The following is a 13,578-nucleotide window of genomic DNA, read 5'->3' as shown; positions in this document are numbered from 1 at the left end:
ATAGATAATCAGTTGAAAGCTAGAGAAGGAAAAAAAAACAAAAAAAATCATCTTTTAGGATTGGGGGATTTTCATCTACCAGTTGAAAATATAAGTTGAAGGGACAAGTTGGAAATATAAGTATGCAAACAAGTTGAAAACATCAAACAAGTTGGAAATATAAGTATGCAAACAAGTTGGAAAAATCATTTTTTATGGTTGGTGGGAAACTGGATAGAGTTAATTCGGTTTGTTGGAGAAGTGAATGGAGGTTGCAAATTGCTGCTGGAGAAGAGAATGTGGGTTGTGATTTGATTGTTTGTTTTGTTTCTTTCTTTTGGTTGTCGCGTGAAATGGAGAATTTGGGTTGTTTTATTTTTGCGAAGGATTTTGTTTAATTTCTTTGTTTTGTTTTGTTTTATTTGGACCCTTAGATCTTAAGATGATCTCGCGAGTTGAGTGGGTACAATTTGGAGTGGGCTGGGAGTGGGCAAAACTGGAGTGGGTGTATGTATCCCTCCCCTCCAAAAAAAAAAAAAAAAAAAAGTCAAATTAGGTTGATTTTTTTTTTTTTTTTTGATTGGGGGGAGGGATAATACTCGTTAACCCTTGTTATTTTCATTAATCTTATTAAATAGTTATATAGTTAAGTAGTTAGTCTTTTATTTACATTGTGTTAAGTTAAGCCCACGAAGGAAAAATTGTAAATTATTGGCTATGCCACATTTTCAACCAACTTGTGGGTTTAATTAGCCAAAATTTGTAACCGAACAAAACGCTCGAACGATTGGGTTTGATTCTCAGATTGTGCAACAACCAACGTCAACCACACATCAAGCAGCATGTAAGTACGGCTTGAGAGGTAAGCTCTTAACCTCATCGCAACTCCCAGTCAGAGCATACTTGGTGTTTACAAAAGCATGCTTGTGTGACTTCATGTTTAACTTCCGCATTATATTTACTTTAACGCACATAAAGCTAAACCCGAGCCATATAACAAACATTGGGGGTCATGACCCAATGTAATAACCGGACGTTGCTTGTTATTTGAGGCCCAGACAAACAATAATTAAAATCAGTCAACAAAAGCCTAAAGTAGTCACGCTCCTCTAGAAAAGGACAAAAATATACCCACGAGAATTTAGAGTAAATAATTACCATATTCTGGTGGACCAACTGCCTTCCTCACTCCCTTCAGGTGAGTGAGTTTCTTAGTAGCACACCACTTGGTGAAGTGATTATTTTACTCTTCTGAGCCGTGTAGTAGATCTCACCTAGTTTCGTGCCCAACTGTTCATTTCGAACAGGGCATAGTAATATATATACCAAACAAACATTTTAATTTCAAAACTCCAAAATTCAAAAAAAATGAATTTCAGCTATTTGTGCAACATCTTTGTTTAAGAATCCATGGCTTATCAATATGCATCGCAACCGTCATGGAATTACAATGCTAACCCAGAACCTTGTTCTTGTTGTGGTAGTCCCTATCATTGGGCGTCTCAATGCCCATCATATACCGAGTTCGAGCCTACTATGGGAAACTTTTACAATTACGAACCTCAATTTTCAAACTTCCTTAGTACCCCCATACACTCAAGAGTTTTCTAAGAATGCAAACAATTCATGGAGTTTCACCACAAATAGTCAACCACCATTCATGTATCCATATGGTCAGTCAAAGTGCGGTTTCACCCAAAGTTCATTACCATTCATATCACCATCCATGTCCAATTCATATCCCACTCCACCGTCTATCATAGACCAACTTTACCAGAAAATGTCCGAGCAATCAATATTAAATCAGCAAATAGCAATGACTTTATGTTTTCTCCAATCCGATTCAAAAGATTTTTTTTATTTTGGTTAAGCTAGGGTTTGGCAGGCCCTCACCTGTTGTATTGCTTAAGAAACTCTTACATAGGTTATTCCTTGGGCATCCTCCTCCACAATACTATGAAGGGGCTGATTGATAAGTGCTCAAAAAGTGCTATTTAACCCTCGATTATGCCTCTTGTTTAGCCATCTTAGTGGACTAATAGTGTTTATAAGTTGTGTTTTAAGATTCTACAGGTGAAAAAGAGAGTTTTGTAGAATATTAGAGAAAATGGGGTAAAAGCGAAAGCAATTCGAGCATTAATGATCACATGGGAGGTCCATGGACAATCATGGAGAAGGCCAAGGAATTGGAGCTATTAAATATGCGACTTGGACCTATTTTAAAGTCTATTTGGAAGCCCAAGGCCAAAGGATTCGTTTCTTGGACCAAAGCCCCAAAAGAGGATAAGGATAGGATAGAAACGAAGAGAGAAAATCGGCTTATGCGTCTGGGACGCATGGATCGAGCGTCTAGACGCATTGACTGCGTCTGGGACGCATAGATCGAGCGTCCAGATGCATTGATTAAGTCTGGGACACATGGATAATGCGCCGGACGCATGAATCGATTAACTTGTAGCCAATTCCTTCTCAGTTTTGAAGACGAAGTCGGACTCTGAAAGAAACCTATTTGTATTAGGAAACAAATGACGGTTTGGAATGCTTCTAGAACTCATTGTAACCCCTATAAATAGAGGACCTAAGTGCCTCATGTAATTGGCCAATTCACTTATATTCTTGTCTCCTTAACTCGAGGCGAGAGAGATTAATAATAAAAGATCGGTTTTAACTAGCTGAGTCTTAATAAATTAGTCTTTCTAGTCTTATGTTCTTCAACTCTTCTTCTTCTTGTTCTTCGTGTTCTTCCTTTTATATGGAAGGCTAATCTTCTCCTTCAAGGGAGGAGATGAAGCCAGTGCTTAAGGTTTAATGATTCTTCTGGTTCATGGTGTTCTTCAATCAGGTTAGTTCTTTATGTTTGTAGTTATTAGTTCCATTGCCCACACCAGGGGATGGAAGTATAGAATAGGGTTTATGTTTTGCAATATTAATATCATGCTAGTGTTCTTTACTTTTCTTCTAGTAGTGTAATTCTTTAGAGTTAGGGAAGTATTCTTTGTGTTGCCTTAGAAGGGGTAGCTCAGGGAGTGGGCTGCCTAGGGGAAGTATTCTTTGTGTTTGCCTTAAGTGGTGATTCATTGAATGGCTGCCCTATTAGGAAGTACTCCTTGATGTTGCTCTTGGTAATACATTGAATGGCTGCCCGAGCTTACATAAAAGGAAAGAAGATATTAATAGCATAAACATAAGAACAACCTTAAGTAGAGTTAATTGTTAACGATGTTTCATCCAAAAGGGCATCGGCACTCATTTCGATTGCCTAATTGTAGTCTACTTGTAAGAACAACCATGAAGCGTAAGGTCATAGATTAAAAGTATTGGTGGATTCTAATCTCTTGAATTCTCTCTTATAAATTCTCAATAGTTTAGTTAGTTTAGCTTAGTTTAGCATTAGAATCTACAATCTCTACAACATTAGTTTTAATCCCCTCAAACCCCTTTCAAATCCCGTTCTTCACATAACATACACTTAAAAGTGGAACGATACCCTACTCATCCTTTACTTAGTGAGGGATAATTAGGTTTTGATACTTCTCTTTTTGTTCAACGATCATCATCTATCTACATCATCCATACACCATCTAAACACACAAAAAGAGGTTGGTCAAATCAAATACTGCCGTTTTTAAGTTGTTTATGTTTAACGTTTTTCTTTCAAGATTAGAATTTTGGATCTTGAGGTAATTTTAGCCGCGATCATCCATCCTTTTAAGAAAGAAAGAAGCTTGAAGGACATCTTGAAGACAAGATCTACCATCCAGGTTAGTCGAATCTTCATTCTTTTTATTGCTTTCTTAGTATAGTTGCATCATAGTTTAGTTTTATTGCTTTCTAGTATAATTGCATTTAGGATCTTTTCAACAATTGAAGTTGTAAGCCAACACAAATGAAATATCGGACTCTAGTGTTTCTTTGTCGAATCTTGACAAACGGACTATCGTCGTGGGCAGTGGTACTTAAGCAATCCAAGTGATTCACTATAACCCTAGAAGAGACAGCTTTAGACAATGGGCGAGATACTAGCTGCAAAGCCCAACCCAGTTGAAGAAAAGTAGTTTTACATTCTAGTATAATTTAGAATAGTTGCATAGTAGGATAGTTTTTTATTATTTTTGCATAGAATTTTCTAGTGTATGCCCCGTCGTCCATATCATCGTCCGGTAAGAACACAACAGTGGACAAGGTTTAACAACCGACTCACAAGAATACTAGACGAGATTGATACAATGGCCGCAAGCAATGATGGAGGTGTTTTGGACACCAATAATCTTGAAGCTATTCCTCCAATGCAAGCACAACAGAGGAAAAAGCTGAGTGATTTCTATTCACCAATCATTGGAGACCCACCAAGCAGTATTGTTTTTCTAGAGACAGAAGCTAACCAGTTTGAACTTAGAGCATCAGTAATCTCTATGCTTCCAAAGTTCAATGGTTCGCATAATGTTCAAATTTTTATGTTCACATGAACAAATTTCTATCGATCCTCGAGAACTTTCAAAAACGAATATCGGGGATGAGAGTATCAAGTTAATCCTTTTCCACTCTCACCGAAGGTAAAGCATCCGAATGGTTAAGCGCACGTACCGATCAATTCAATCAACAACAACTGGGAGAAGTTAAGAACAAAGTTTATGAACAAGTTCTACCCACCCTGAGAAAAGCAGATGCAATGCAGACAAGTCATCGGCAATTTCAAAGGGAAGGTGGTCAAGAATATCATCAAAGTTGGGAGAAATTCAATAATCTGCTAGTCTCATGTCCACATCATGGTTATGATAAGAGCACATGGCTCATTTTTCTTTCGAAGACTTTCTACTATGAACAAGCGGATGATATAGTCAATGCATCAAGGTAAGTTTACATCATTGGATGGAGAGGAAGCTTACAACTTTTCGAGAATTTAGTGAAGACACTCAACAATGGAGTACTAGCAACGAGGACGTAGCTAGAGTGGAGGGGTCCAAGAAATTTGGCAACCAAATTCAAGAAGACCCAAATCAAGCAATGCTATCAATTATGGCAAGCCTATCAACGGGGACTTGAAAATCTGAACAAGAAGTTTGATCGGGTTCTCCATGAATCCTCCAAAACCAAACAATTTCCAAGCTAAACCTCACCCATCCAAGCCTTGTTATACCATTTGTGAGCTATGTTCGATGAAGGCCCACACCATCAAGAGTGTTCAGATTATCCGGATACTAATGCAGAGGCATGTAGTATCAACTCTTTAGGAAGAAATAACCGGTTCAATCAGGGGACAAAATTATTGGAAACCACAAAATACAAATCATAGGAATTTTCCTCCGTGATTCCAAAATCAATCAAATCGGTTCGAATAACCGAAGATCGGTTCCAAAACCGCCAAAGAACCATACAGTAAATCAACGGTCATACGGAACCAAAGAATACCAAGCCAACACAAACAGAGTTAGTACGGATCTTATGAGTGGGATATATTGCCCTACGCCTCGGTCGAGCAAAGCGGTTATCCCACACTGGAAGAAGCTATCACCACCATTGTCAATGAAAGAAACGCAGACAAAATCAAAGAACCCGAAGTTGGAGAATAACTTTAGTGTCATTCAAGGCCGATAGGCGATCGCTGCCGCTTTGACAGAGAGATCAAAAGGAGCATTACAAGCCGGCCGGAGCCAAATCCAAAAGGAAGAGGTGTCCCGCGGTGGACAACCCGGAGATTACTCATGAACAAGTTAATCTTTGTCACCACCCGAGGTCGGGCAAGAAAGTTGATAACAAGATTGTCTATGAACCGGGGAAAAGATTCGTGGAGCCTAAGGTAACTCATGTCCCCACCATCCCACCCAGTTCTAACATCCCGGATATATCTAGTGTTGTGCCACCCATCAAGTAATCGGTTGAGAGAGAGTGGAAGGAACTATCGCGGGAAGTAAGTAAGAAGAAGCCATCACGAGTGACTCCACTGTCACTCCACTATTTGTTACCAAGCCAACCGGCCGAAAGAAGAGAACCAATATTGAAGAATCCGCCAAAGACCGTTTCCTTTGAAACTAGTGAATACCGTAAGAGATGACCAAGATAAGGAGATTTTGCGATGTATTTCAGAATTTCTGATTAATATCCCATTTCGACCGCCATCAAGCAAGTTCCCTCGTATGCCAAGTTCCCGAAAGATCTAGTAAAGAAGAAGACCAACATTCCGAAAAAGAAGCTTTTATCGCTTCAAAGATGTTCATCGTATCTACGAGAATCTATCGGTTGTGGAAACCGAAAAGATCCCGGAAGTCCAACTGTTACATGCAGAATTGGAGATTCTTTGGAGGAACAAGCTTTACTAGATTTGGGTGCCAGTGTGAATCTTCTACCATATTTCGTCTACGAGAAGTTGGGCTTGAAGGATCTAAAACCGACTGATGTTACTTTACAGTTGGCAGATAGATCAATGAAGATACCTAGAGGACTCATTGAAGACGTCATAGTTAAGATCGAAGACTTCTATTATCCGGTTGATTTCATAGTATTAGACACAGAACCTACATCTGGTAGGCAGATACCAATCATTCTAGGCAGACCATTCTTGGCCACTGCAAATGCACTCATCAACTGTCGAAACGGTAATATGACGTTATCCTTTGGTAATATGAGAGTCGAAACCAATATCTTCCATACGTTACAGCAACCACAAGAGGTGTGTGCTGTGAACGAGGTTTGTATGATTGAAGCGTTAGCACATGATTATTTGACTCATTCATATCCTGCTGACAAGTTGTCGAAAGCTCTGACAGACTCAGACTGTGAGGAACTTAGTGTTGAGGCAATGCCTGATGGACCATATAAAGAGCTTAAGAAGGAGCCGCCTAAGCTAGAATTGAAGCCTTTGCCGTCTACACTCAAGTATGTTTTCTTGGGAGATTTGGGAACCTACCCAAGAGTCATTGCATCGATTTGATTTGCAGAGAGCGAGGAATCCGAGGTTAGTAGCACTTTTAAAGGAACACAAGTCAACTATAGGTTGGACAATTAATGATATCAAGGGGATCAGCCCTATGATAGTTCAACATAGGATTCATCTGGAAGAGGATTCCAAGACTTCTAAGCAAGAGGTTGTCAAACTCCTTGACGCCGACATTATCCACCCTGTTTCTGATAGTCGATAGGTTAGTCCAGTTCAAGTTGTGCCGAAAAAGTCTGGAACCACAGTAATCGAGAATGAGAACAATGAGTTGATTCCAACCGAATTCAATTTGGATGGAGAGTTTGCATCGACATGTGAAGTTGAATAGCGATCGAGGAAAGATCATTTTCCATTGCCTTTCATCGATCGGATATTTGAAAGATTTGGACAAGCTTCCTACCGCTTTCTTGATGGTTACTTTCGGGATACTTTCAGATCCATATTCACCCCGAGGACCAAGAGAAGACATTCACATGTCCTTTTGAGGATTTATGCATCATCTCTCCTTAGTCCTTAAACATTGTTGCGATACCAACTTAGTTCTCGAATGGGAAAAGTGTCACTTCATGGTAAAGGAAGGGATCTTCTTTGGAAGGAATTCTAGTAGATCGGTTTTAAAAATGTCTACAGGGAAGTAAGCATGTTGTCGAAAAGATCGGTTTGAGATGGAAACCTAAGTATTCCCCACTGTTAGTTTATGGGATTTACTCCCCGTTGACCTTCAAAGGAAGATTATTTGTATGGCTCGTGTAGGGTTCGGTAAAAGTCCATTTGCACATAAGAGGAGAGTCGTAAGCTAGGTTCTTTGTAAGAATTGCCATTTCAAACGTGTCCCGGGTTCTGACCATTAAGAGAAAATTGTTGGTACAAGGTATACTTTTGTCAATCACATCCGAGAGAGATCAGAAGAATTCCTACAAAGTGGAACCTAGTGGGTGGGAATACTAGTCTTGAGGATCTGACTATAAAGGACTCAAAAGTCTTGAGGATCTGACTTTAAAAGACTCACATTACGTCTTGGGGATCTGACGTAAAAAGACCTAAAAATTTGTTTCTTGAACTAATTCTGATATTCGGCAGCAATGGTAATATCCTACCTTTTTCTCATCCATTTCATTTACTTCTTTATACCTAAAAATTTGTTTCTTGAACTAATTCTGATATTCGGCAGCAATGGTAATATCCTACCTTTTTCTCATCCATTTCATTTACTTCTTTATACATTGAGGTCAATGCATGCATAAGTAGGGGGAGGGTGTACTTGAGAAATGAATTTCGAAAATTAGTTTTCAAAAACAAAAATATTTTTTTTTTCTATATCAGTAGCATGAGAAAAATGAATTTTAATGATGAGTCTGGGATATAGATTCTATACTGCTTAGTGTGAGTTTGATAGATAGTTGATATTATTGATTTCATTACCGCTTAGACTATTTATTATGCTCGGACATAGTTCTTATTGATAGAATTCTTTATCAAGGCACCACCATAATACTTGGTCAGTTTGTGTACTTTTGCTAGAAGAGAGATTTAAACCCCTAGTAAACTGGAAGTAGAATTTTTAGACTTAGCCCGTGAGACTTGAGCTTTATACCCATTTTTGAGAGTTCTTACGAAAAATCCCGAGTCTTAGTGACTCATCATCTTTCAGTTCTTTATGTCGTTGTAATATAGTCTCATTATTCTTTAATTTGGTTAATCACGAAGTGACATCAACTGGGGAGATAGCCATTAGGTCTTGTAGTCTATTCAAAACAGAGTATCATACTGATAAGTCAAGTAGTGAACCCATTCAGCCTTTATCCCACCTAGTAGGACCATCATGTTAAACCCTTTTGAGCCTTACAATAAACCATTTTCTTTCATAAAACCCTTTACCCGTCACCCAACTCCAAACAAGGAGTATAGCCAAAATCTTTATCAGCCATGCCCATATGTTTCTGAGAATACGAGGGGCACAAGGAGGAAGAAAGACCACAAAAAGAAGATTACAAGGAAATATCAGAGCGATACAATGAAGTCCATCATTTTGTTCAAAGTGAAAGAAGCTAGTGGAAAACAAGCATATCCAATACTAATCAAGGATATACCACTGAGTAAAAAAAAAATAAAAAAAGTTGAACAGAATGGATGGAAAAGCTAAGATAAAGGAAGAATTTTCTCTGCAATACAGAATTTTAAGAAATCTTCCAAAGAAAGAAGCAAAACCCTTAGTGTTTTCAGAAACAACCTTAAAATCCTTTTTACCTTTCCTTCATAAACCAATACCCAAGCCAAGTTACAACCCATGACTTATCACTACAGTATGGTACGAAGTTTAGAATAGGTGAGAGGATGCTAAAGTGAAGGACCCGACACTTCATATGTGATTGACATTCTTTCCATGAGACTACTTTTATTCAGAAGTCTGTTTTTCAAGGTAGTATGTGGGATGTTCATATGCATTATTTTTTTCCCCACATACATGAGGTAAAATAGTAGACCATCTTCTGAGAGATTCTTTGTTGAGAGTATGACTAGTGAAGATTGAAAGTCGAGATTTATCTGTCTAAAGGTAAACTAGGGATTCCGTTTCTTGGATAGGAGAGTATAGGAGATTGACTAAGTACACACATAAGCCTTGATTGAGAATTTTGTCAATTTTTACTATCTCCCATCATAATCTATGAGTCTTTGCAGCAATGTAGTTAGCAATGGAGACTGTCTATTGGAGTAAGCACTAAGTAGGTAAGGAATTTCTCTCTCTGAAAAATATTATCATTCTTGAACATGCTATTAATTGATTTTGTGGGTATATCACTTGAAAACCCTCACGAGACTATAACTCGTCCTTTTTGGGGAACTTAAAGGTTTAAAGCCTTGTTGCATATGGTAAATGCAATCGCGATGCCTACGAAAATGAGTTAGGATTTTATTTTTGTTCTTAGGATGTTATTTTGATCACTTATCTATTTTTTATCTTATTTGCTAAGAGACTAGCAAAAGGCTAGTTGGGAGTTGTGATAAGTGCTCAAAAAGTGCTATTTAACCCTCGATTATGCCTCTTGTTTAGCCATCTTAGTGGACTAATAGTGTTTATAAGTTGTGTTTTAAGATTCCACAGGTGAAAAAGAGAGTTTTGTAGAATATTAGAGAAAATGGGGTAAAACGAAGCAATTCGGAGCATTAATGATCACATGGGAGGTCCATGGACAATCATGGAGAAGGCCAAGGAATTGGAGCTATTAAATATGCGACTTGGACCTATTTTAAAGTCTATTTGGAAGCCCAAAGCCAAAGGATTCGTTGCTTGGACCAAAGCCCGCAAAAGAGGATAGAAGGATAGAGCAGAAGAGAGAAAATCGGCTTATGCGTCTGGGACGCATGGATCGAGCATCCAGACGCATTGACTGCGTCTGGGACGCATAGATCGAGCGTCTAGACGCATTGATTAAGTCTGGGACACATGGATAATGCGTCCAGACGCATGAATCGACATTGTAGCCAATTCCTTCTCAGTTTTGAAGACGAAGTCGGACTCTGAAAGAAACCTATTTGTATTAGGAAACAAATGACGGTTTGGAATGCTTCTAGAACTCATTGTAACCCCTATAAATAGAGGACCTAAGTGCCTCATGTAATTGGCCAATTCACTTATATTCTTGTCTCCAGAACTTGAGGCAGAGAGAGATTAATAATAAAAGATCGGTTTTAACTAGCTGAGTCTTAATAAATTAGTCTTTCTAGTCTTATATTCTTCAACTCTTTCTTCTTCGTTCTTCTTCGTGTTCTTCCTTTTATATGGAAGGCTAATCTTCTCCTTCAAGGGAGGAGATGAAGCCGATGCTTAAGGTTCAATGATTCTTCGGTTCATGGTGTTCTTCAATCAAGGTTAGTTCTTTATGTTTGTAGTTATTAGTTCCATTACCCACACCAGGGGATGGAAGTATAGAATAGGGTTTATGTTTTGCAATATTAATATCATGCTAGTGTTCTTTACTTTTCTTCTAGTAGTGTAATTCTTTAGAGTTAGGGAAGTATTCTTTGTGTTGCCTTAGAAGGGGTAGCCTCGGTGGAGTGGCTGCCTAGGGGAAGTATTCTTTGTGTTTGCCTTAAGTGGTGATTCATTGAATGGCTGCCCTATTAGGAAGTACTCCTTGATGTTGCTCTTGGTAATACATTGAATGGCTGCCCGAGCTTATATAAAAGGAAAGAAGATATTAATAGCATAAACATAAGAACAACCTTAAGTAGAGTTAATTGTTAATGATGTTTCATCCAAAGGGCATCGGCACTCATTTCGATTGCCTAATTGTAGTCTACTTGTAAGAACAACCATGAAGCAGAAGGTCATAGATTAAAAGTATTGGTGGATTCTAATCTCTTGAATTCTCTCTCTTATAAATTCTCAATAGTTTAGTTAGTTTAGCTTAGTTTAGCATTAGAATCTACAATCTCTACAACATTAGTTTTTAATCCCTCAAACCCCCTTTCCAGTCCTGTTCTTCACATAACATACACTTAAAAGTGGAACGATACCCTACTCATCCTTTACTTAGTGAGGGATAATTAGGTTTTGATACGCTTCTCTTTTGTTCAACGATCATCATCTATCTACATCATCCATACACCATCTAAACACACAAAAAGAGGTTGGTCACTGATCAAGGGGGGAACAAAGAAAAAAGAAATTACATTATGTGCATCCTGTGATGGGCTAATAGTAGCCAAATAGCCTACTGCCCTATTCGTCTCTCGTACCACATGACTGAAGGAGATGTACTCAAAGAGGAGACTCACATTTTGGATGGCAATGACTAAGTCCAGGCAGTACCAAGGGGGCTTCTTTTGCTTATTAATAGCATTTACAGTCCTCAGCGAATCTAACGCAACTTCCACTTTTAGAATCCTCTCATGGATGCATTTTTTAACCCGACGTCAATAGCTAAAAGTTCTTGGAATATCACTGATTGCATTCCGCCTTTTCCTGTGAAATCCGATTCAAAAGATATGACATCTGAGACTAATATTTTCCCACCAGTCCAAAACCCAAACGAAAAGAGAAACAATATGTTACTATAACAAAACAAATTGCTAAAACCCATCCTGATATTCATGACCAATTAAAAGTCCATCACCATCAACCTGGCTATCGTGTGAATTCCAGATCTTATGATAATGACTATATGTATGAAAAAACTCTGGCAGAAGAAATTCTATAACATGTGTTGGACTCGACACACTTGGACAATGACATTGAGAAAATTCATAAAGTTCTAGGAAGAGAGGACAAAGAAAATGAAGTGCCTGGAAAAGAGAAAATAAAATCTATGGTGGAAAGTGGATCTAGATTAAGTTTGGTCGTTAAAGACTTATCGATGGAACAAATTTGTGACATCCTTACTATTGTAGATATGAACCATAATTTTGTAGATACGCCAAAACTAGACGAAGAATTCTCTGAGTCTTCGAGATTATGTGAAGAACCACCACCCAATTTAATACCTCTTGAAAGCCAACCTCCATTCATCAAAAATCTACCAATTTTTTATGACTGCACCACTAAACCATTTCAAAGAAACATCCAATTCGCCCTTGAACTAATTGCCTCAGAAGTCTTTCATAATTTTCTCAACCTTCCCAGTAAAGAAACTTTGCCCAATATACAAACTCAAGACTCTATCATTACTAGTAGTTTTTTTTTTTTTTTTTTTTTTTTTTTTTTTTTTTAATATATAGATTTGAACTTATGTCATGACCTCTACCTATATTCATAACAATCAAAATCTTAAGTACACAATTTCATTTTTGTCCTCCTCAACAATAGACATAAGCAATGAAGTATGAGGAGGAACAAAAAATTCCACTTCATGGTCCGTAGCTAAAGAAGCCAGGTGATCGGCAGCACAATTTGTTTCCCTAAAAACATGGACAAAACTAACGCTAACAAACTCTCTCAGAAGCTTTTTTATCGTTGTTGTAACTTCTACACACTGCCAAGGTGGACTCTCCTTTCCCTTCAAGATATTAAGTACTCTTATTGAATCAGAAGCTACTTGAATCCTTGAGATTTGGATCTTTAGGCTGCCCTTTAGACCACATAATATAGCTTTCAACTCCTTGAATAGTACACTTCTGATCCCACCAAAACTAGTAAAAATTAATAGCACTTCACCATTCGAGTCTCTAATAGTTCCTCCAATACCACATCCACTCTCTGACATAGCTCCATCTGGGTTCAGTTTAGCTATGCCCTCCTCTGGCTTCTTCCAAATACATTGAATAGGCTCCTTCCTGACAAACTCCATTATAAGACCTAGTCTATCTAGCAGAACCCTAGCCTGACTAGTGTCCTTTACCGTCTTGAGTTACCCTTGCAAATAAACTGCCATATCTGTAATCAGCCTCTGCTTGACAGTTTTCTATTCTTGTGAAATATTCCTGAACCTTTGGTAATTTCTTTCCTTCCAGATGTAACTGATAATAGCGCATATATACACCTTATACACCTCTGCCTCACATGAATTCCTCTGACATATCCTCATCAGCTGCATCCACTCTCTATTAGTGTTTTGTGCTTGTACAACCAGCCCAAGGTGTAGTTTAACACTACACCATAGGGCTTTACTAAAAGAACATTAAAAAAATATGTTTTGAATTCTCTCTCGAATTGTTACACAAACAAC

The 13,578-nt window shown here is 38.2% G+C and overlaps 1 protein-coding gene across 1 annotated transcript; it reads right to left on the bottom strand.

Moving 5' to 3' along the window:
• Positions 1-12,672: 12,672 nt before the first annotated feature.
• On the bottom strand, positions 12,673-13,200 carry LOC147482175 (uncharacterized). The gene has a single exon (XM_086579226.1). It carries the CDS (start codon positions 13,198-13,200, stop codon positions 12,673-12,675), a length of 528 nt encoding a protein of 175 aa, XP_086435352.1.
• Between the last annotated feature and the right edge of the window lie 378 nt (positions 13,201-13,578).

The sequence above is a fragment of the Coptis chinensis genome, chromosome 8 (assembly GCF_015680905.1).
Source record: "Coptis chinensis isolate HL-2020 chromosome 8, ASM1568090v1, whole genome shotgun sequence".
NCBI lineage: Eukaryota > Viridiplantae > Streptophyta > Magnoliopsida > Ranunculales > Ranunculaceae > Coptis > Coptis chinensis.
Note: the sequence above shows the minus strand (reverse complement) of the source record. Positions and strands in the feature narration are given on the sequence as shown.

Bases quoted from the DNA above. Each gene is read 5' to 3' on its own strand.
- LOC147482175 (XM_086579226.1), bottom strand. From the start codon at position 13,200: ATGGAGTTTGTCAGGAAGGAGCCTATTCAATGTATTTGGAAGAAGCCA.